The 22,213-nt window shown below is 41.0% G+C and overlaps 1 protein-coding gene across 1 annotated transcript; it reads left to right on the forward strand.

Annotated features, from left to right (window-relative positions):
• Positions 1–1,495: 1,495 nt before the first annotated feature.
• Positions 1,496–21,467, forward strand: gclc (glutamate-cysteine ligase, catalytic subunit). Its single transcript, XM_042066770.1, has 16 exons — positions 1,496–2,072; positions 3,362–3,474; positions 4,918–5,100; positions 6,099–6,212; positions 6,622–6,680; positions 6,856–6,992; positions 7,081–7,155; positions 7,825–7,941; positions 8,213–8,351; positions 9,169–9,281; positions 12,992–13,084; positions 13,896–14,000; positions 14,099–14,180; positions 19,420–19,529; positions 20,387–20,507; positions 20,642–21,467. The coding sequence occupies exons 1-16, from the start codon at positions 1,923–1,925 to the stop codon at positions 20,821–20,823; spliced, it is 1,893 nt and encodes a 630-aa protein (XP_041922704.1). The 5' UTR covers positions 1,496–1,922; the 3' UTR covers positions 20,824–21,467.
• Positions 21,468–22,213: the final 746 nt, after the last annotated feature.

Consider the following 22,213-nt stretch of genomic DNA (forward strand, 5'->3'; position numbering starts at 1 on the left):
AAACACTGTCCTGTGGCTTACACAATGCGGCTAATACACAGGAAATTCCTGTACAAATGGAGTAATGGCTCAGTCGGAATAAAAATGCCTCATGTAAACACCTCAACCAATCGGATTCAGCCTGATCCAAATAAATTTCCAATCGGATCGAGAGGTGGTGTACCCCATTCTGATAATCCAATCAACTGAAAAATCCGCCGATTGTTGGAGTAGCCTACATTTCTTCTTCATAGGTGTTCCCTATGTGGTAATAATGCACAGTGAGTAAACAAATGAGTTTCCATGGCAATAACTAGGGGCATCTAATGCAGGGGTGTCAAACTCATACTAGGCAGTGGGCCAGATTATGTTGACCTCATAGGGGCCATCATTGTCATGGTCATTATATTTTTTTCTAAATGGGTATGAGTGTTGTTTAAAGATATACCCACTTATGAGCAAACAAGTACAAATCATGTCCTGTCATATACCGCTCTATCTCTAACCTACTTCCATGTCAGTTCTTTCGGCCTCTTCCTTCCCGAGGAGGGTTTGTAGTGCTAGGTTGAATCAATTGATCATATCATAGAGATATTGCTGATTACACATTGTTAAAGACTATCTTTTTTTACTAATTGTCCTTTCCTACTCGAAACATCTGGTAGGCCATATTAAACCTGCTGCTGGGCCTGATCTGGCCCTTGGGTCTTATGTTGTACAGTAAATTATTAAATGTTTGTAGTAAAGGCAGATGAAACGCCAATCGGCTTATTTAGCATTCAGTTCAATTGAAATCTGATTGGGGAAAAACACAAGTAGATGCAGGTAGTGTTATGGTTATATGATTTACCAGACACTTTTGTCCAAAGCAACTTACGAATAAAAACAACAATCGTTAAAAATGAACAGTGAACAGTTTTAAAATGTTGGTAAGACTAGGCTACATTAAGGAGATAGCAATAATAAACAATAATGTCCATGCCATATAAATTAGTCAATACAATATCAATGAGTTACAATGAATATGCCTTAATACATTTCAAATGAAGTGACTTTTATCATTTTGTTTTGGAATCTAAAAATAAAATTGAGATTTAAAAAAAATCTGGCAACACCTGCAGTAGGCCTACACCTGGGTGCCTAGCCCCTGGGGTTACAGACCCCTTGCTGAACATAGGCTATCTGCAGGTCACTGACAACCAGACTGCACACGAAGAGGCGGACTATAGATTAATATGTCAAATAATGGTCCCTTATATGTTCTATTCTACCAAAATGAGATCAAGAAATGACGAGACGTCAATTCATGATGACTGATGACTGACAAAAAACAAAACAATGCAAACTATTTTAGATAGCCTACATATATATATCTTTCTAGCATTTTTGCTGTATCATCATTACGACACCAGTTGTCTTCAAGACTGATGAAAGAATACAGCTTCATTACAAAAAGAGGGAGGGAATGCTGAGTCATAACATGACGTACCTCCGCCTGATATAGTCACGTGTGTGCAGTCTCCGCCAGAAAACGACCGGTCACAAATCGTGCTGCACACTACCGTTGAGGACCTACTCTATTAGCTAACGTTAAGGTGAATGCTCATTGTTGCAGTTTTTAACTGAATACCTGAACACGCATTGAGTTAACCATTTTCGACAAGCGCCGTCGGCCTATATCAAACTCCGTGAAGGGTATCAGTAAGCAGTATCTTGGTGGCTCAAATAGTAACGTTAGCTAATGTGCAAGGGCCTCCCCCTTGGTAGCTTGCGCGCTAGCTAGCGGTCATAACTTGTGAAAGTAGCAGTGTCTTGGGTGGTTTTAACCCCATTTTGAGTGGTTAGTTCGTGACTCCAAGCTAGATACAAACAGCGACAAACTTGGTCTAATTCAAATACATAAACTCGCCCGAACCAGTCCCGTGCCTTCGTAGAATTGTGCTATGGGCTTGTTGTCACAAGGGTCGCCGCTTAGCTGGGAAGAAACCAAAAAGTATGCTGACCATGTGCGAAAGCATGGAATAATACAGTTTCTCAACATTTACAACAAGGTGAAGGAGCGCCAGAAAGATGTCCTCAAATGGGGTGATGAGGTAAGAAGTATTCTTTCTCTTGAGTCGTAACCTACATGTGTAACGTTAGGGGTTGCTTTTGTAATTTCCCATGCCTAAAAGTATTTTGTGCACACGAGCCTGATGGTGGTCCAGCTAACGTTATGCCGAATCGATGAGAACACTGCACTTGATTCTTAGTAGACTGTCACTCGTTAATTAGCATCTGACAAGAAGTCACCAGCAAGGCTGTGTGCAGGTGTATTATTTCGTATAGCTGGTTAAGTTTCCCTACTTTACTCATTGGTTTGGTAACGTAAAGCCGGTCAGCTTCTTAACGTAAACATTAGTTGTTTTGAAGAGTCACGAGGCAGCTGTGCGATGGTACAATATACACTATAAATGATCATGTTGCGTGCGCTGCATGATTTCATCAGGAACATTAAACAGTGGACATGTCAACTTGTCCACTTGGTCAATTCGTTCGTAAAGTTGCTCTCAAATCATTTTGTGATAGCCTCTAAAGTTACAGGTCCTGAAGTTGAGTGCGTTACAGAAATGGTGTAGTGTTGCTCATTAACATTTCAAAAGTTTTCACCGAAGTTGATGAAGAGAGGGAAACGTGCGTGGTGAGTTAGTAGCTTCACCGTGTGCTTCACTGTGCACTAACCGTGCGCTAAAAGATTCCTTAAATATTTCAACAAGACCTTTCAGTAAGGACACACGACTGGGGTATGAACTGATGGCCTTTCCTTGTCTGTCTTCGGTTTTATCTTTTAGCATGTACTGATGATAATCTCCATTGTAGCTATAGGAATGCCTTAGCTAATCCATAAGACTTCAGTGTGTCCTAGCTTGATCACAACCCTTTGATTTCAAACATTGTGGAATGTTGTTGTCTTTGGTGTAATCCCTTGTTCAGACAGTGGATTATATGCAAGCAGATTCAAAGTCAAGGAGTTGAGATTGATGAATTGGAATGGATGTGATGGTGTTTTTATCTTTTGAAAAGTTCATAGTTCATTTTTAGGTGTAGCCAAACATGCGAATTACAAGGGCCCATGGTGTTGCTTGTATGTTCATATTATAAAATTGATCCATGCAAAATATCTGAAAGGTTGGATATTTTGTGTAGAACATAGAGTCTGAATGTCTTTTTTTTTTTTTTTGCGAAACTGGAAGCTCAGAGACTCCCTGATAAGGTTGTCATATGAACACATTACACTATTGCGCTACTAAAACTGGCTCTGAAAGAGTGAGCATTTTTTCCCCAGTGACAGTGAAATGTCAGTGCAATGTATTTTGTATAATGTAGTTTTTTGTATTTACAGGTGGAATACATGTTGGTTGAAATGGATGATAAAAATGAAAAAGTTCGTCTTGTGTTGAATGGTGGTGAGGTCCTGCAGACTCTTCAAGACAAAGGTGAAAAAACCAATCCAAAGTAAGTAAACATCATGTACATTTCCATGCATACATTTGATGAAAGCTTTTGTCTAAAGTGAAGCACATCCAAGTTTGTGTGGAACCAAAGCAGCAGAAGGGGTCATTGAGAGAAATGAGCTAAAGAGAAGCCATCAGAAAGACTAGTATGTCAACACTGTCCAATGTGACATCATTGTTTATTATTGATATTCTCCTTAATGTAGTCTTAGCATGTCATTGTTTTTATATTATTGATTGAATGGACATGTTTTATTATTGCCTTTCCCCTTTTTTCCATTGCATTTTATTAGGCTATTGATTGAATTGATATTATTGTGTATTGTAACTATTCTCCTTATTATATTTGACCTACATTCTAATCTGTTCCCTGTTCAATTTTAAATATTATTATGTTGTTTGTATTTATGTGTCACTTTGGACAAAGGCGTCTGCTAAATCCATAACCATAACATCAAAAAGGCTTCATATCCAGATCAGATTGCTGTTATTGTTATAGTTAGAATCTCAGAAGCTTTTTGGCAACTTGATGCCTATTCTTGGTCGGTAGTTTATGTTTTCAGGGTTTCTTCCCCCCCGTAGTGCTAAATGCTGTGATGTTGGTTGATGCTTCCAACTTTCTTGTCATGCATCCAACTTTCTTGTCATGCACATAAACAACTATCCTTATTGACCAGGGCTCTACGTCAAGGTTATGTCTCATTTCAGGACAAATTGTTGTGGTGTGGGAAGTGGCCATTTTATGTGAATTTATTTGTACAAGCGCCCGTGACGTCAGAAGCCTTTCGAGCCCGCTGAAGCTGTAGCGGGCTGGGGATGGGGTGGGGGAAATACCAGCGGCAGACGGGGGACGGCAAAGCGCTGGCATTCCTCATTAATGCCTCTCTGCTGCACAGACTGAAGAGCAGGCCCCGAAACACAAATGCCCTGGCCACAGCACTTTTTTTTTTTTCTCCCCCAGTGCTGAGATAGTGGCTCCCGTCAGATTAAAAACATGTTTACCTCGCCATGAGGGCCTGCTCAGAACCCAGCCACAGGTTTCCAAACGCCATGGATGACGCTCACATGCATGGCTCGTGTGGTGTGAACCGATTCCACACTTTTGAATAGTTTTACTTCCGTCGTGTGGAATTCCACATATGACTCACTTGTTGGTTTGGGTTGCTTCAGGCAGGTTCAGGGTGTCAGTCAGGCCAATTGAAAGCAGTCATGGACACAGTGATTATTGCATCAGTAGTAGGCCATAGGCTACTTTTAAAAAAAAATGTGTGTGTGTGTACTTGTCTGTCTGTCTGAACGCCTTTACATGCACTTCAGTATCCCACTTATTGACTCAGTAAAGTCCATGTAAATGCAGTCACTGTCTGTACCAACTTCCTTAATCTGTTATTGGTCACTGAGCACAGTTTTTTTTTCTATGTCGTTTCCTTGTATCCTTCTGCAGCCATCCCACCCTGTGGAGGCCAGAGTATGGCAGCTACATGATCGAAGGGACGCCGGGCCAGCCCTATGGCGGGACCATGTCGGAGTTCAACACGGTAGAGGACAACATGGGCAAGCGCAGGAGAGAGGCCTCCTCGGTGCTCAACGACAACGAAACCCTCTGCACCATCACATCCTTCCCAAGGTAGCTGGAGGCATCAGTGCCAATCAAATCAAATCAAATCGAGACCAAACCACAACAAAGATACCCAGAGTGCCGCAGCCACATTTCCACAGCTAGACAAGAAAAACGACAATGGATCTTTTGTGTGGTGTGACCCTAGGAGGAGTTATTTGCTTTATCATTAACTAGTCTGGGAAGTGGACTGATACGAGAGAGCATTTGAATTTGCTCTGTGTGATTTTCTCTGGCTACTCTCTCATTGCCCATGATCATCAGAAACCAATCACACCTGCCTAGAGGAGCTCCATTGAAGTGCTTTGGTAACTCCAATGGCTCCTCTGATGACATCAGCATAAAACACATCACCTGAAAATAAATAAACGTATAACCTTTGTTGACAAGAAAGATGTCAGTAGGACTTAGAAAACGGTTCAGTGTGTATTTAATATACCAAGTTAAGTTTCATTTTAGAGGTTACACCCCTTGGGAAAAAAATGCAATTTGCAATTCACTACTGAGAATTCAAATGCCCTGCAATTTTCAATTAATTATTGAGCAGTGTTTCTCATACGTTGAGTAATCTGTGGTGGGGCGCCATGAAATTAAAACCGGCCGCCACACATTAATGTTCTATGTTGTACTATTTAAATTAAGGATAAGATAAAATCCTTTCATTGAGCTGGGCTTTTTACGCACGCAGCCTTTCCTTGCCCCGCCCCACTCTCTCTCTCGTAACGAACCCGCTGCGGCGCTGCCCTCTTCCGCATGTGCATTCAACAAAACATTAACGATTGTTGAAGGATTGTTGTTGCCACATAGAAGCATTGCTTAGAAGACGGCAGGCTAAGACACATCCTCCGTTGTCCAAGTCAGCTATGGGTGTGCATGTGCCATTGTTTTGTTCCTGTTGTTTTCATTTTCCTCTGTTGTGAGAATGTTATGAAGCAAAGAATATGACCAGTGTCATGTTCATGAAGATCAGCGATTCATCGAAGTTTTCTCTGCAACCATGCTTTTAGGTTAGGCTGTCCGGGATTCACCCAACCTGAACACAAACCCACCCCAGTAGAGAAGGGAGTATCCAAGTCTCTCTTTTTCCCTGATGAAGCCATAAACAGACACCCAAGGTTCAGGTGAGACGCTCATGCTTCTTCATGTCAAGGTGTTAAGGCCAAGGTCAAAAAAAGAATGTTTTCCTGGATTGACCTTTTGGGTTTACAACCAGTAATCATTAAACTACTTTGCCGCACTGTTTAGACAAGTTTTAGTTTGAAGTGTAGTGAAGAGCGTGATTTATTTGACAGCGAATCATGTGTCGTTGAAATCATGTGATCTAATTTTTGGAGTGACACAATAGCAAGCTGTTGTGTTCCTGTCTAGTGAAATGTGAAATGAAGTGCCTCCATGTGAGTTTAGCTGAGCTACTGAGGGTAGGAGCAGGGCAACAGCTCCAGGCCATATAACTGCTTTTACATACCACATGCAAACCCATGCCACACTGGATAATCCACATACTTGATTTGCATCTTTGTCTTGTTCCAGCACTCTCACTCGAAACATTCGCCACAGACGAGGAGAGAAGGTGGCCATCAACGTGCCAAGTAAGCACACAAATGTGCACTTTTTTTGTTTGTCAACACGTAATGAAAATCTTTGAAGAAGGCGAATTGTAAATATAGCAGACTGTTTGCTTTTACGAAATACACTTTGGACCAAGTCTGTTTCTATGAGCGAACCTATTATAGAACTGGTCATCATAAGTAATTGCTTTCTAAGTATTCAAGGACAAGAACACACCCTCCCCATTTGTGGAGAAGTTTCCAGAAGATGACGGGGAGGCAGCCAGGGCAGCGCTTCCTGACCACGTTTACATGGACGCCATGGGCTTTGGAATGGGCAACTGTTGCCTACAGGTACTTCATGCTGTGAATCCATAATATTTATTTCACATGTAAATGATTGTCAGAAAATGTGCTGATCACTCGTGTCCTTTCACTCCAGGTGACATTCCAGGCCTGTAGCATCAGCGAGGCAAGATACCTGTATGACCAGTTAGCTACCTTCTGCCCCATTGTGGTAAGTCATGTGACTTAAGCACCTAAATTTTGCGCTTATGGTGCTGGCGAAAGCATAGTTGCCACATCACAATTTGAATTCCAACTAAACTGCACAGTTGGACGTATTTTCTCATAAACGTTTCTCATCTCGTGGCTAAACTGAGTCGTGAGTTCAAAAACTGAAATTGGACACTTTCTCTTCCTCTCCCACGGCCACCACACCGTAACAAAGAGCAGGGTTATCCAGTGTCATTGCACTGTATATAATGGAGTGTTGGCAGTCACTCAGCTGATTACTCACCACATCCTTTGGCTTTCCTGAATTTAAGTGTGTGGTTACTATTTACGGCATGTCTTGCTGTGTGTGTATGTGTGTGAGATGGAACAAAGAGTTTTGAAGGATTTTGGTTTAACTATTACTCATTTTTTCCAATGGAGATTGTGAAGTATCTAGCTGGCTGGCTCTCTGTCTGTGTGTGCATCTGTTGACTACTAATTATGCCCCGATCTCCCCAGCACCTCCAATTTCTCCTCCTGTGTTTGTGTCTGTGTCTGGCTAGCTGTCTGGTTGTCAGTCAACCCATTGTGCAATTATCACCCCAGCACCTCCAATTTCACCTCCTGTGTGTGTCTCAGTCTGTGTGTGCGTGAGTGGTGATGAAGAGCTAATGGCTGAACTCTCTCGCAGATGGCCCTCAGTGCTGCCTCCCCCTTCTACCGCGGCTACGTGTCCGACATCGACTGTCGCTGGGGAGTCATTTCCGCCTCAGTGGACGACAGGACAAGAGAGGAGAGGGGGCTCGAGGTAAGCTTGGGACAAGATGGCCTATCACTCGTCGAACCGGTCCTCTTGAAGAAAACCTCAGCTCTATCCAACTTTACATCTCAACTGCACAGAGATACGCTATATGTTTTGATATGTGAGTTGACTGAAGTCAAGACTGAAGTCACAACTCAGATTCAAAAGACTGTTGCCTGAATGTCCTATGCATATTATGTCTCTATTACTTGTTAGAATTGCATGATTGTAATGCAATAGAATTCTGATGATGATGGATGTATGTGATCTTTCGCAGCCCCTGAAAAACAACAAATTCCGTATACACAAGTCAAGATATGACTCCATTGACAGCTACCTCTCCTGCTGTGGCGAGAAGTATAATGACATAGAACTGACCATAGACGAGGACATCAATAAACAGCTCCTAGATGCAGGTAATGAATCATGAATTTAAATGTGCAGTACTCTGTCCGACTACTGTTACTGATAAACAATTAATTAATGTAGTATAATGTGCTGAGCTGTTAAGTTACAGAATTATTATGACCGCCACGCAAGTGAAGCTTTAGTCAGAGTATTTTTTCTTCTGGATTTTTAAATTTTTTATTTCTTCAGTAATTTTGTGTCAACGATTCCTGGGACACTGAAAGCCCGGGCAGCACGAAACTTGGTGGGCATGTAGCCCCACAAGGATGAAATGGAACCATTGATTGTTGTAATCGCAGGTATCTTTGGCTGACGTGTTCAGAACTGCACGAAATTTGACGTGTAAGATCACTATGACAGCCTCTGAATGCATGCTGAGTTTTGTGGATTTTCGTTCACGGGGGACCATACAATAACACACACACACACACACACACACACACACACACACACACACACACACACACACACACACACACACACACACACACACACACACTCACACAAACGCACAAACACACAAGCAAGCACACACACACACAGAGAAACACGTGTACACAAGCAAATGCACACACACTCATTAACATGCAAGAGTAGAGGATGGAGTAGGAGAGTGTTTTATTTTTGCGGATATAATGTGCAGGACTGGGTGGTGGTCATATGACATCTAGTTAGGTGACTGTAAAAGTGAATGTATGCATAAGAGTGGATCTGTTGTAATGTTTCTGTGTGAGTAGAACTGTTTTATGTAACTCATTGCTGCAGTGATGTGACTGCGTAGATGTGACATGATGAGATGGTCTCCGGACCGTTTTGTTTTCCCAGGGATCGACAAACTGCTGGCGCAGCACATTGCTCACCTCTTCATTCGAGATCCCCTCTCATTGTTTGAGGAGAAACTTCACCTGGATGACGAGAATGAGTCTGACCACTTTGAGGTAAACCGCTGACTTGCCAGTTTTGTCATGTTTGTATTTTGCAGTAGGGACATTGCTAGGGACAGTGTAATTCCCAAATGAGAGCTACACACTAGCCAATAAGCACTTTTCTGGTCTTAAACACTAAAGCATTTTGTTGTGCTCTGAAGCTGGATTACATGGAAAGGAATCTGAGGGGTATTTCACAAAACCTAGATAAGGGATTAAGATGGGATTTTTAGGTTATCCTGGATGAATTTAGCCTTGACTTGGTTTCACAAAAGAGATGGCACATAAGTTAACATGGGGATTTATTCTCTGCACATAGCCTGTTCCCGACCAGGCTAACAGCCAAGCTAAGTTAATTCCAATGGTAATTATGTCGTCTTATTGGTTCAGCTAGCTGTCATTCACATCAGACCTCCGTGCTAATTTTTAGGAGCTTTATTCCATTTATAAACTATTTGCTAAATGTATTTGCTCGCAAAACAAAATAGATTGTATGCCTACTGCCTACTTCTGCCTATGGTTATTATGACCGCCGCGGTCATATAATGATTGTCAAAGTTTTTTTTTTTTTTTCTCTCTGTCATCTACTTCCTGAATTGTTGGTCAACGATACCCGGGACACTGAAACACCAATGCACATGAAATTTGGTGGGTATGTAGCCCCACTAGACTTTTACGGAAAAATTTCGTTTCGTCCCCGGGGGCCACTCCACTTATGGTCGGGGGCCACTACTTGGTATGTTGGTCTCAAGGGCCCACATCAACCTGGCCCATAATCACTCATTTGTGATTTGCACCCCCCCGGTAAAAAATGAAAATGCAATATAATTCTGCTTTAATCGCCCCTATCTTCAGTTAAGATGTTCAGAACTGCACCAAATTGTATGTGTATGATTGACCTGGCATTCTCTAGGGGTATGCCAAGTTTCATAGAATTTCATCCATGGGGGGGTCTAAAATTTAGGTTATGTGTACATTTAGTGGTTATGTGTACATTTAGTGACTGTACACTCATTGCCCTGTAGATGGCGGTGCACACATATACACATGCACACACACACAGGCACGCACATACTATCGGTATTAGAATGGCCGATACATGATTACAAATTCAGTAGGATTAAAAGAAAGCCAAATATTCATCATCATCATCATGGCTGCATTTCCAGTATTGGCGATAAGTAGTCGTTTGTCCACTAGATGGCGCATCGTTGCAGTGAAACGTAATTTTGTTGGAAGTTAAAAGTGGGTTGGAAAAACAATGGACGCTTCCTACAAGGACTGTTTACCGCAGAGAACGTCTAATAAGGATAGGACGATGTTCACATGAAATGTAATTCCCATTTCTTCTTGAAGCCGAAATAAATCTGAGGATGTTTATCGGACATGCTTGGTTTTTACTGCAGGTACGTTAATCTTATAATATCAATAAGGACCTATACAATAATGTTACCGTTAGCGTTGGTTGAGTGATGGAGGCCAATTTGATTGCATTTGTAGAAAACTTTAAATGCGGTTATACCAAGCAAATTGATAGCAGCACTGTAATTAATTATTTCGACTGTCATTTGTTGCACGTGCTACAAAAATCATTTTGTGCAATGGAAGATTTACCAACGTTACACCGGTCTGATACACTTTTGCCTATAGGCTACATGCGTGAGACTGAGACGCCTGTTTATTTTTGTTTTAAGTGCGTGCAGGGTGTGAGAGGGGAATCGATGTGCTTTGATTCCAGCTTCGTAGTTGTAGTCTGTGAGATTAAAAAGCACGTGTGTGTGAAGTATCCAAACAATGACACCTTCATTTCATTATGGCTGCGTTAGCAACACACCGCTACTGTGTAGTGGGTCCCATTTAGAAGTGGCTACTTCATTCGCGCTTTCCTTGACTCATGGAGCTGCGTGAATTTTATTACAACTTTTCACCACGATATGGCAGTTTAAGTCCGCTTGATACTGTAAGGCGTAAGCCATTGGTTTCCAAAGGAGATTTTATTTGTGTCGCCAGCATAGCCTATTGACAATTTATGTAAATAGGCCAACCTTATATGCCTACCTGTAGCTTAGGGAAGCTAACAGCTTTCTATTAGGATCTAGTTTGTTAGTTACAGTTTTGCCATAACTCCCTGATGCATTTTTGCATTTAGAATAGCCAGAGCGTGGATATCTCAATCGGAAAATTAAACAATATCGGGCGCCTTTGGACTAGGCTGGGTGAACCCAGCCTGATCTGCCCGCTATTTATTTTTTGATTTCTTAAAAGATTGAGCTTGGTCTGGTGAAAGCCAGACAAGCCATGGACCTCAGTTACACAATGCAAGGGAACATGAATCAGCCTATATTTGCACGAACAACAACGGACAACAGCTCTTCAACTTTGGCCCGTTAAAATGTGTATGAACAGTCTAGCGACGCATTTCATCAAGGCCCATTTTTACATGTCAGTTATTTGCACCACTGGTTAGATGTAAAACAGCATTTCGTTTCAGACTACTGTTACTTAATTTGTGCATGAACTAAAGATGACTAAAATCTTATGTAGAAGAAGAAACATTCACAAAAAATCCATCCATCCAAAAATGACCTTTGTTTTTGATAGCTGTTGAAAACGGCATGTAACTGACAGATGCTTTTGTTTATTAATAAATAAATAAATATAACGTAACATTATGCTGATACCTTTTGCTTTTCCCAAATACAATGTAGCCTACAGGTGTAAGTGACCTTTCATCAATCCAGTTGCAATGGATGAACTGTGATGAACTACCCTACTTGTGATTGTTTAGAGATTTTAAAGGTTTTATAACAATGCTACAACTTCTTTGGCTATTCTACAATCTATTCACCTTTTCAGCGCCAGTAGGCTACTTTCTGTGCAGCCGCACACACACACACACACACACACACACACACACACACAGGCATGCCAAACAAGCATACACAAAAGTTTCAAGAGTGGGGGATGGAGTAAAAGATGGAGACATTGATTAGTGTGATTTTATTTTCGCGGAAGGGATGTACAGGACTGAGCGGCGGTCATATTTTGTACCGCTATGCGGTACATCTAGTTATTTTAATTGTGATAGGCCTATGTTTATAATTATAAGGCTATGTACTCATTGTTTGCTTATTTTATTGATAGACGTTTGATGAATAGCCTACTGTAGTTGATTGGAAGTGGAGGGGCAAGTTTTCGAAGGTATTTTCAACTATAATATTATGGTATATCCTACTATGTGCATCTTTGTGGCAAGTGCTTTCTTAATGATGTTGCGTGCCGAGACAAGGAAGCACTCACACGTGGGTGCATACGTAAATTTGCATTCAGTTGGTCTACCACGCCTACTTCTGCTGTTTTACAGAAATAGCCATGATTCCGCATTCCAAAAAGGACAGTTTTACTTCATTGTTAGTCTATATCAAAAGCGGTTGTTCACTTTGTGTGAATGACGGTAATTTCCGCGTCTTTTTTATTCCAACCTTGGGCACTTTGGAACAGAAATGAGAACGCGCACACATCCTGAATTAGTTACACCTGGCTTGACATAGTCGCTCCTACTCATTCTGGATTGGCATTAGTGAAACGAGTTGAGCTAGGATGACCAGACAACGCTATGTCAAACCTGGCTTTATCACTTATCTTGGATGTCTTAATTCTGCCTTTGTGAAATACCCCTCTGATCACATGATGTCTGCTGTTGTCGTTTTTGTTTCTTCTAGAACCTTCAGTCAACCAACTGGCAGACAATGAGGTTCAAGCCCCCTCCCCCAAACTCTGATATCGGATGGAGAGTTGAGTTCCGTCCCATGGAGGTGTGTTATCTGATCATATTAGGTGACTGCATTTTGCCTGAGAGGGAGCTTTTTGTTTTTTCTGAGAGGATTTTTGTTTTGCATGTGCAGCACTGTAGCAGTCAGTATAGTTCAGTGTTCCTTGAAAATAAGTTCTTGAAATCCTTAAACGAGAGACCAAAGCCTCAATTCCAAATGTTCTCTGTTTTGTGTTAGAAAAGGCAAGGTACCACATAGCCGGTCATCACTATAATAGAGCAGAGTTGAGATGTGTTGAAAGGTGTTCACCCATTCACCCAGGGGCAGCCGTGGCCTACTGGTTAGTGCTTTGGACTTGTAACCGGAGGGTTGCTTGTTTGAACCCCGACCAGTAGGCACGGCTGAAGTGCCCTTGAGCAAGGCACCTAACCCCTCACTGCTCCCCGAGCGCCGGGGATTAGTGTGTGCTTCACCTCACTGTGTTGTCACTGTGTGCTGAGTGTGTTTCACTAATTCACAGATTGGGATAAATGCAAAGACCAAATTTCCCTCACGGGATCAAAAGAGTGTATATATACTTATACTTAAACATTCAAGTTGCTCTCTTTACCTTAACAACCTGCTAGTTCCCATTATAAAAATTCTCAATGTTGTAGGAGTAATAGTCTTGATTGATGTCTTGATTGATGTCTCATTGCTGTGTTGAGTCAGGTGCTTGAAAAGTCTGAAATTGAGTATGGGACCCCTAATGGTACTTTTTCTATGCTTTTTTTTTATTTTAACAAATGCATTGTTCTGTTTGAAGTCAATCGTTTTGTATTTCGTTAATCGTTTTATGGTTGGTATATTGCAGGTCCAGCTGACAGACTTTGAGAACTCGGCCTATGTTGTCTTTGTGGTCCTGCTCACCCGAGTGATCCTGTCCTACAAGCTGGACTTTCTCATCCCACTCTCAAAGGTCTGATGCTTGAACAAAACAGAAATGACCACTTCACTACCACCCCCTGCATCCTTTAGATTTAAGTTCAGTAATGTGATCATGTCGGCCATTTGCAGGTGGACGAGAACATGAAAGTAGCACAGAAGCGAAATGCCGTTCAGGAAGGCATGTTCTATTTCAGGAAGGACATCTTTAAAGGTTAGTTGGTTTTACTTTTGATTTTAAACACTCTCCGATATCACAAACCCACAAAACTGTTTGTCGTGTTCTAACATCCTGTGTTGATTTAACATACTGAAGTAGATAGACATGTTGTACCTAAGCAGGATGTTTTGTTATTGAAATTCATCATTTTAGTAGCATCATTCAGCACCAGACAAAAACTAATTACCGTATTTTCCGGACTATAAGTCGCTCCTGAGTATAAGTCGCATCAGTCAAAAAATGCGTCATGAGCAGGAAAAAAAACATATATAAGTCGCATTTATTTAGAAATGTATTTCACAAAATCCAAAACCAAAAACAGAGACTATGTAACTGGATTATTGAGGCCAAAAAGATTCATGTTAATGAAAATGAAGATGAAGGAGTAGTGTTGCACGGTGTATCGATACTAAAAAGCTATCACGATGCCTTCACGCAAAAAACGATACGATTTCCGACGTTTTTAGAATCGATACTTTATTAAAATAATAACGTTCTGCGTCTGTGTGAACTGCTGCTCTCACTGCTCCTTGTATGCATCTAGGCAAGTGGGCGTGTCAAGCAGGCATGTCTGAGTGAGTGAGTGGCAGCTAACGTCAACAAAGTTCTTAGCCGACAGTCCTCTGCCTTTTGGATAAAACAAAAGGTGAAGTGAAATCTGGAACTATATGGGATACATCGGGAATAGTGAAGGCAAGCCATCAGGTACACAGAGGCCCGTTTGTAAAATGTTTCAGTCATTTATAAGCAGTAGCCTAGGCTATGCATGGCTAAACACCTCGCAGACATATCCCAACATTTTTAAAGAGTTCAAAGAACGACAGGTTAACAAATATGCTATAGAAAACACGACTACATGGTTAGTGCCAAGTTCTTCTCTTCTGTTTTAGTCTAGCCTAAGTGAAACGAGTAGGCCTATGGTTCTCTGGGATAAAGCGAACCTTCCTTCATCAATGAATTTTGACGAGACATAACGAGGTAATCATTTTGACGAGACATAATGAGCTGTAGCCTAATCATAGGGTGCTAACGTGATGAAAGCGCAATGTTCACGCCAGAATATCATTACCATAACTTGTAAACAATCTATTTCATGTTCGGTCAGTAGGCCTACTACTGGTAATATTTGTCATGGCATGTAGACTGCAATTTGTTAAATAATTATTGCCCAGATGTTGGATAGGCTACCTGAAATGTGCTAATTAAAGCCCACAGCATATTACCACCTTACGTGTTGAGTCCTAATAATAATAGAGTCCCGAAGCGTTTCCATGATGCTCCAGAATCACTGGATCTAGAATCTTTGATCTAAACAAGCTTTCGAAGTGGCATAAATAGCATTGAATGTAGACATGTGGCATTATTTCTAGCTAATAAAAATAAATATATCCATTTAAACGTGTTTTACCTGCTAGGCAGCAGCTTAGCCACATAACAAGGATTCCCTGGCAGGTGTAATAGAAAGAAACAAAATTCCAGTGGATATTTCACGTCTTGTCAAAGACTGGCGGCTGTTAAGAGCAACGTTTTTTGCCAAAAAATAAAGTCAAAACAAGTCTGTGAATTTAAGGAATTTAACCGCATGCTATGAAGTCACATGCAGGTCTCTAACGTCTTAGAAACGGGTTATTGTTACGGGGTAGCAAATCATGCTATCAAAGAAATGGACGTAATGTAGGAATGCACACCGATATATTGCAACATCAGATGGCCTAAAGATTAGGCCCCTCTGCATAGCATTCTGTGATTTGCATGCAGTAGTTTCAACACTGACCTTGATCTAGCCTAGTTTGGCTATTTAAAGCTACTTTATTGCCAAAACACAACACAATATAAATTAACTATAACAAACAATAAAGGACTTAATCACACAAAGTAGGCCTACTATTTTACTGACTATAAAAAATAATAATTATGTAGGAAGTTTAGAAGTTTAGAACCAAGAATTGACCTGCACACTACAAAAGTGCACCGAATTCAACACAAATGACCCAATATACTTGGAGGTATGAGTCCTTTCTTTTCCAGATATCTTAGGATTTCGCCGTAGTATCGTTTCAGTATCGAGCATCATGATATTTATGGCAGGTATCGTATCGAAGTCATCATTTTGGTATCGTGACAACACTGAAGGCAGCCAAGAGGAGGGCAGGAAGGTAATTGCAAAGATTCACTGAAAGAAAATGCCATGTGGTAGACCAAAATGTATCTAAAATGTGGTGAATACAATGCAATCAATCATTTTGGGCGATATGGAGTCACAAGCTGACAGCAGATTAAATGCTCACTAGAGAAAAATATGCAGCTTTAAAAGGACGTGACCGAAGCAAGCAGGCGATAGGCCTATATAGGCCCGACGGTAATTGTAAAGCAATTTACAAAAGATTCAAAAATGCTGATATGGTACATGAAAATGTTGCTAAAAATGTGGAGAATGCAATGCAATCAAGCATTTTGGGCGATGTGGAGTCACAAGCTGGCAGTGCTCACGAGAGAGAAAAAGATGCAGTTTTAAAAGGACGTGACCGAAGCAAGCGAGGCGATAGGCCTATAGTCCCGACGTTTATTGTAAAGCAATTTACAAAAGATTCACTGAACAAAGGTGCTGATGTGGTACATGAAAATGTAGCTAAAAATGTGGAGAATGCAATGCAATCAAGCATTTTGGATGATGTGGAGAGACAAGCCGGCAGCAGATTAAATGCTGGAGAGAGAAAAAGATGCGGTTTTAAAAGGAAGTGCAGACCGAAGCTGCTGCAAACAGGTGATATTTAGAAATTTATTTCACAAAATCCAAAACCAAGAACAGACAGACTATGTAATTGGACACATTGAGGCCAAAAATATTGAGAATTCCACAGGGAATGTTACTGAAGACGAATGAGTGAATAGTGGCAAGGCAAGCCGAAGGCTGCTGACAAGGGCCCGACGCTAATTGTAAAGCAATTTACAAAAAAAAATCACTGAACAAAAATGCTGATGTGGTACATGAAAATTTAGCTAAAAATGTAGAGAATGCAATGCAATCATGCATTTTGGACGATATATCGGCTGGCCACCTCCGAGAGAGCGAGAGAAAAAAAAGATGCGCATTTAAAACCAGGGTCTAAATTCCAGCGCGGAATTGCGGGTATTGCGAATAAATTATTACTTAGTATTGAGCATAATAATAATAAGTTCCGCAAATCTAGCCATCATAATGCGAGAAATTCCCACACATTTTACAGCGCTGTCTGACGTTAATATAATAATGGACCGGCCTGAATGGGATATTGACTGGATGGACCAACTGGACTGGACGACTTCAATTGAACCCCATGCAGACACACGTGCGCGCGCAGGACCACTTTGGGGGTGCCTCTCTCTCGTTGCTCTCTCTCTCTCTTAGCAGGATTTGTCACCGCTGAAATCAAATTATAGCCTAGGTGCTTCAACATCAAATGCTATCGACAGGAAAGGAAAACAAACTTTTAGCGATCAGGAACCGTCAGGAATTTTGCAAACACAGAAGCATGACCGCCTATAACGCGAGAGAACATGGATGACTTCTCCATTTGAGGAGCGTTATAATCGATTGCAGGCCTACTTTTCGTTTGGAGCGGCATGGGTAGGCTATCAAAAGCAGATGTTTAATTTGAGATTTAATTTACGTTTGGACTGTTTGATTATATTGCTAAATATCGGGACTGATTACCACTGGAATCTGTGGGGTATTTAATGGCTCACTATTAAGTTTCATGTAGTGTCGGGATTTCGATTGCCATCCTCTTATTGCTAGATAAGGACCGCATTCAACGTGTGCTGTGCTGCAAGGGAAACCTTGTTCCGTAGCCTATAACCAAAGAGGTCGAAGATGGCCTAAATGTAGTTATTTTTTAAATTATGTATGATTTACTTTTTTTTATAAAATTCATAGGCTGATGCCTGGCAGCAACAATTGTGTTTAAATGTAGGTTACTGCTTCAGACTCTAGCTCAGAAGGGGGCGGCATGCGACTGGTAGCATGAGAGCAACGTGTTGGAGACTCATGGTGTAGGACAATGACTTTTCATTGGCAACAATACCAACCAACAATATAAAATATTAAGAAGAGCTCTTTTATGAGTTAAATTGAAACAAAATTATACTGGCTTGTATTTGTCCTAATCGGAGGCCCGGCTATAAATAGAATCCCGGCCATAATTTGACGATTTAGGTATGCACGTGTGTTTCAGGCATGGAGCAAGCACTAATCTCTGAATGAAAGTGCACAGGACTTGTGCATTTGAGAGCGCTCTCTCGCGGCTCTCTAGACATAATGGGTTCATGTCAGTTAATATAAACTAACATTTAAAAACATGTTCAATTATATATTATTTTCATATATAAGTCGCACCTGACGCAGGACCAGCCAAACTATGAAAAAAGTGCGACTTATAGTCTGGAAAATACGGTATTATAAACTACCTGTATATTTTTGCCTGCTTTGGCATGAAGATAAGACATAAATATACATATTCAGCAGCCTTTAACATGCAAATCCCATGCTGTTCCTCCTGTACTAATGTTAGAATGTCCCTGCACTGGAATAAATAGCGCTTTTGCCTCTCATCTGACCCATATCGGCTGTGGTTAGATGGTATTTATAGAGTAAGGCTATACTGATCTACATCATAAGATGATGTACTTCGCTTCTATGCTGGTTTAATATGTCTTATCATCTGTTCAGGTTCAATAATGAGACATTATTGCCACTTACGTAACATTACACCATGTTGTAAATTGACTGACATTTAGTAGACGCTTTTATCCAAAGGGACATAGACTCTCACACGTGCTACATGCTGCACAAAAGTTGGATTTTTTTAACTATTTGAAATCTACTTGCCTATTTTTCCGGAAAAAGGGAAGCAACTGTAAGTCAGAGCATGGTTACCAAATTCTTAAATATGGTTGCCTAGGGCCACATGAGGAGGCTAGTTCAATTGCCAAAACAAACAAAAGTGTGTGTTGTGCAACTTTGTCCTTGACTCTGATATCAAACCCAATCTGGAAGGAGTTTAATCACACATCATGGTTGGTGTGCTTCAAAACATATGGACATGGTCACGACCCCCCTTTCAATTTTGGGGTCATCATGCTCTTTTGGAAATTAACTTCACCCCACGTCAGAAGAATAATCCGGACTTCATTACAGCTAGAATGCTAATGGACTGACCATCCTCTACTCTCTTCCGTGACCTGTGTTTTCTAGGCTGTAGCCCAGTCTTTGATGGATCCTCAAATGCCCAAAATGGTCTCGAAGCAGATGATGACCATGAAGAATACACCCTAATGAGCATTGACACCATAATCAATGGAAAGGTACCTCAGCCCTCAGACTAATTCTACATAAGTGAACCAGTGCCATTCCATTTGTAAGACAACTCATTATCTGACCGTTAAATTATTTTTACAGCATTTTCTTTGCTTTTTGTGTAAAGCACTTTTGTCAACACCAGGTTGTTTTAAAGGGGAACTTGGCAACTATTTCAACTTAATAAACCCATTTAGAAATAATTTGGATGGTTAAATTACCTGTTCCAGTGAAAAATGGTGACTTTTCCTGCTCGCCCTAGTGTCCCCAGGCGGAAAACCAACATTGGGACTACCGTCCCAGTAAAAGATGTAAGAAACTGGTTTTAAATCATGTTTCTTACCTTGTAACATCCACATTGCTCTGTCGAACTTATGCTAACCGTTTCGCTAGCTTGTAAACAAATCCATGTGCTTTATCGTTTACCTTTTTCCACAGTTTGAAATAGCATAATGCACAACTTCTCCAGCAGAGGGGGAAATATAGCTAATCCTGCCAAGTTTCCCTTTAAATGGGAAATTGTAGGTAGTTTTTATTGTACTTAAGCTATGTAGTGGTATTAGGTTGCTCTCAAACATCTACCAGCCTGTATGTTTACGGTCTCCTGTTGTGCCAGGAGACCTTGTGACTCTTTCCATTGTGACTGCTACCATTCACTGCTGTAATTAATAGTGTGCGCACACTTGTTATTGAATTAATTGTTCCCCACTGGGTATCATTTTCCCTCAAACGGCTGTGGTACAGATGTTGTCATGGTTTCATTCTAGACACCAGTTGATTCTGGGTCCTGCCTTAATTAGGGCCAGATCTATGTGTCATTTGCTGTCTGGTGTTCCTTCCTCTTTAATGGGTGTTCTGTCTACAGGAAGGTGTATTCCAAGGGTTGATCCCAATCTTGAACTGCTACCTGGAAAATATGGAGGTGGATGTAGACACCCGATGCACCATCCTAAACTACCTGAAACTCATCAAGAAACGGGCCTCAGGTAAGAGAGGATTGTGTACAGAAGAAGCTTTTTTTTGTTGTTGACTCCCAGCAGTGTAAAGAAATCATTTGAGTGCAGTACAATCACACATGGACACTTGCCACTAGATCTCACTTTCCAGTCTCTCCACACAGGGGAGCTGATGACCATGGCAAAGTGGATGAGGGAGTTTGTGGCCAACCATCCACAATACAAGCAAGACAGTGTAATCACTGACAAGATCAACTACGACTTTCTGAAGAAATGTGACGGGATTGCAAGGGGAGAGGAGCGATGCCCAGAGCTCATTGGAGATCCTGTCAACAGAGGCAAATAAAATGGTGGCTTTGGCAAAGGGCGGAAACAAGTCCCATCATCACTCAAATCAATTTGCATGAATGACCAAATGTATTGAGAGAAAAGAAAAAAAAGAAAAAGAAAAAAAATATATATATATATGGGTCCAAACTGTGGCTTAAAGAAAGAAGGAACGAATTGCATGTGCAGATTTGCAATGGTCATGATGGATGTACTAATTTTGTATATATCAGATTTTTATGACTGAAGATTATTTTAATAGATTAAGAAAAGAGATCAGTGGAATACTGTAATTCCAGTCTTGTATGTAAATATTTTCCCCCGGTGTATGGGCCACGAGAAGCGCTTTCTGTTTGTGTGAATGTATATGTAGCCCAACCAGATTGTACATCAGTAAGATTTCCATGTTGTGTAAATATCATCCCTCTGATCTCTGAACAATCAAGCGTATTTTCATGAAATATGTCTACTTGTTCAGGAGTTATTTTAAAAGAAATTATTTTAGTTTGCTAAGTTGGACTGCAGTGTCTAAGAACCTTTTAACAAAGCGCTGTCTGTCTTGGCATCTAGTTACTAAACTGGATAGTAGAACTGTATGGGTGGAAGTGACAAAACTTTTGGATTTTAGGTGGCAAGGGTCTTGAAATAAAACTGTAAACTGCACACCTCTTATCTAAGTCCAATTTTGTGTTTCAATGACATGATTAATGACTTAAGTTTAAAATGTCTTAAGTTACAATTAATGTATTTTCTTTGCAAACGAAGGCTGGAGTAGATTGTAGGCCTACTTCAGATTCCGATGCGGAACCATGACGCTAGAGGGCGCTAGACGTCTGTTGTAATTTAGCCTATTATGTTAAAGGTTGATAGGTGCTCACTTGAGCATGAGTTTGATAAAATGTCACTAGCTACAGCAGGTTATATAGCAGTCTCCGATTATATATGTTTTTGTCAGTCGTTGATAAACGTATACATATGAAAACTACTTAATACAGGGGTGGGCAAAGTTTTTAGCTAAAGGGCCACATCTCTCCGCCCCCCAAACACGGGCCGCCCCGCCCAAAACACACACACACACACACACTCAAATACATTTTTTATAGCCTATCATCGGATGCGGGCCGCTGTTTGCCCACCCCTGCCCTAGAAGGACGTAGACCTCTCCATTGCGTCATGTCAGAGCTGTTCGGCAATGTCGTCCTTCTCTTAGCCACAGGAGAGCGGTGTTTTGATTGGTCCACACTCACTCCAGGCGAATGGGGTGATACAAGCTGACTTTGAGTGGACAACTAGTCCAGTGGATGTCAACCATCAGCGTGCATGGCCACACACAATATTCATATATGTGTCAAACTTGTGCAATGGAAAAGTTGGCATAAGATCACAAACGAATGTTGTATAAATAGGCC

This window comes from Alosa sapidissima, chromosome 16, assembly GCF_018492685.1.
Source record: "Alosa sapidissima isolate fAloSap1 chromosome 16, fAloSap1.pri, whole genome shotgun sequence".
Lineage (NCBI taxonomy): Eukaryota > Metazoa > Chordata > Actinopteri > Clupeiformes > Clupeidae > Alosa > Alosa sapidissima.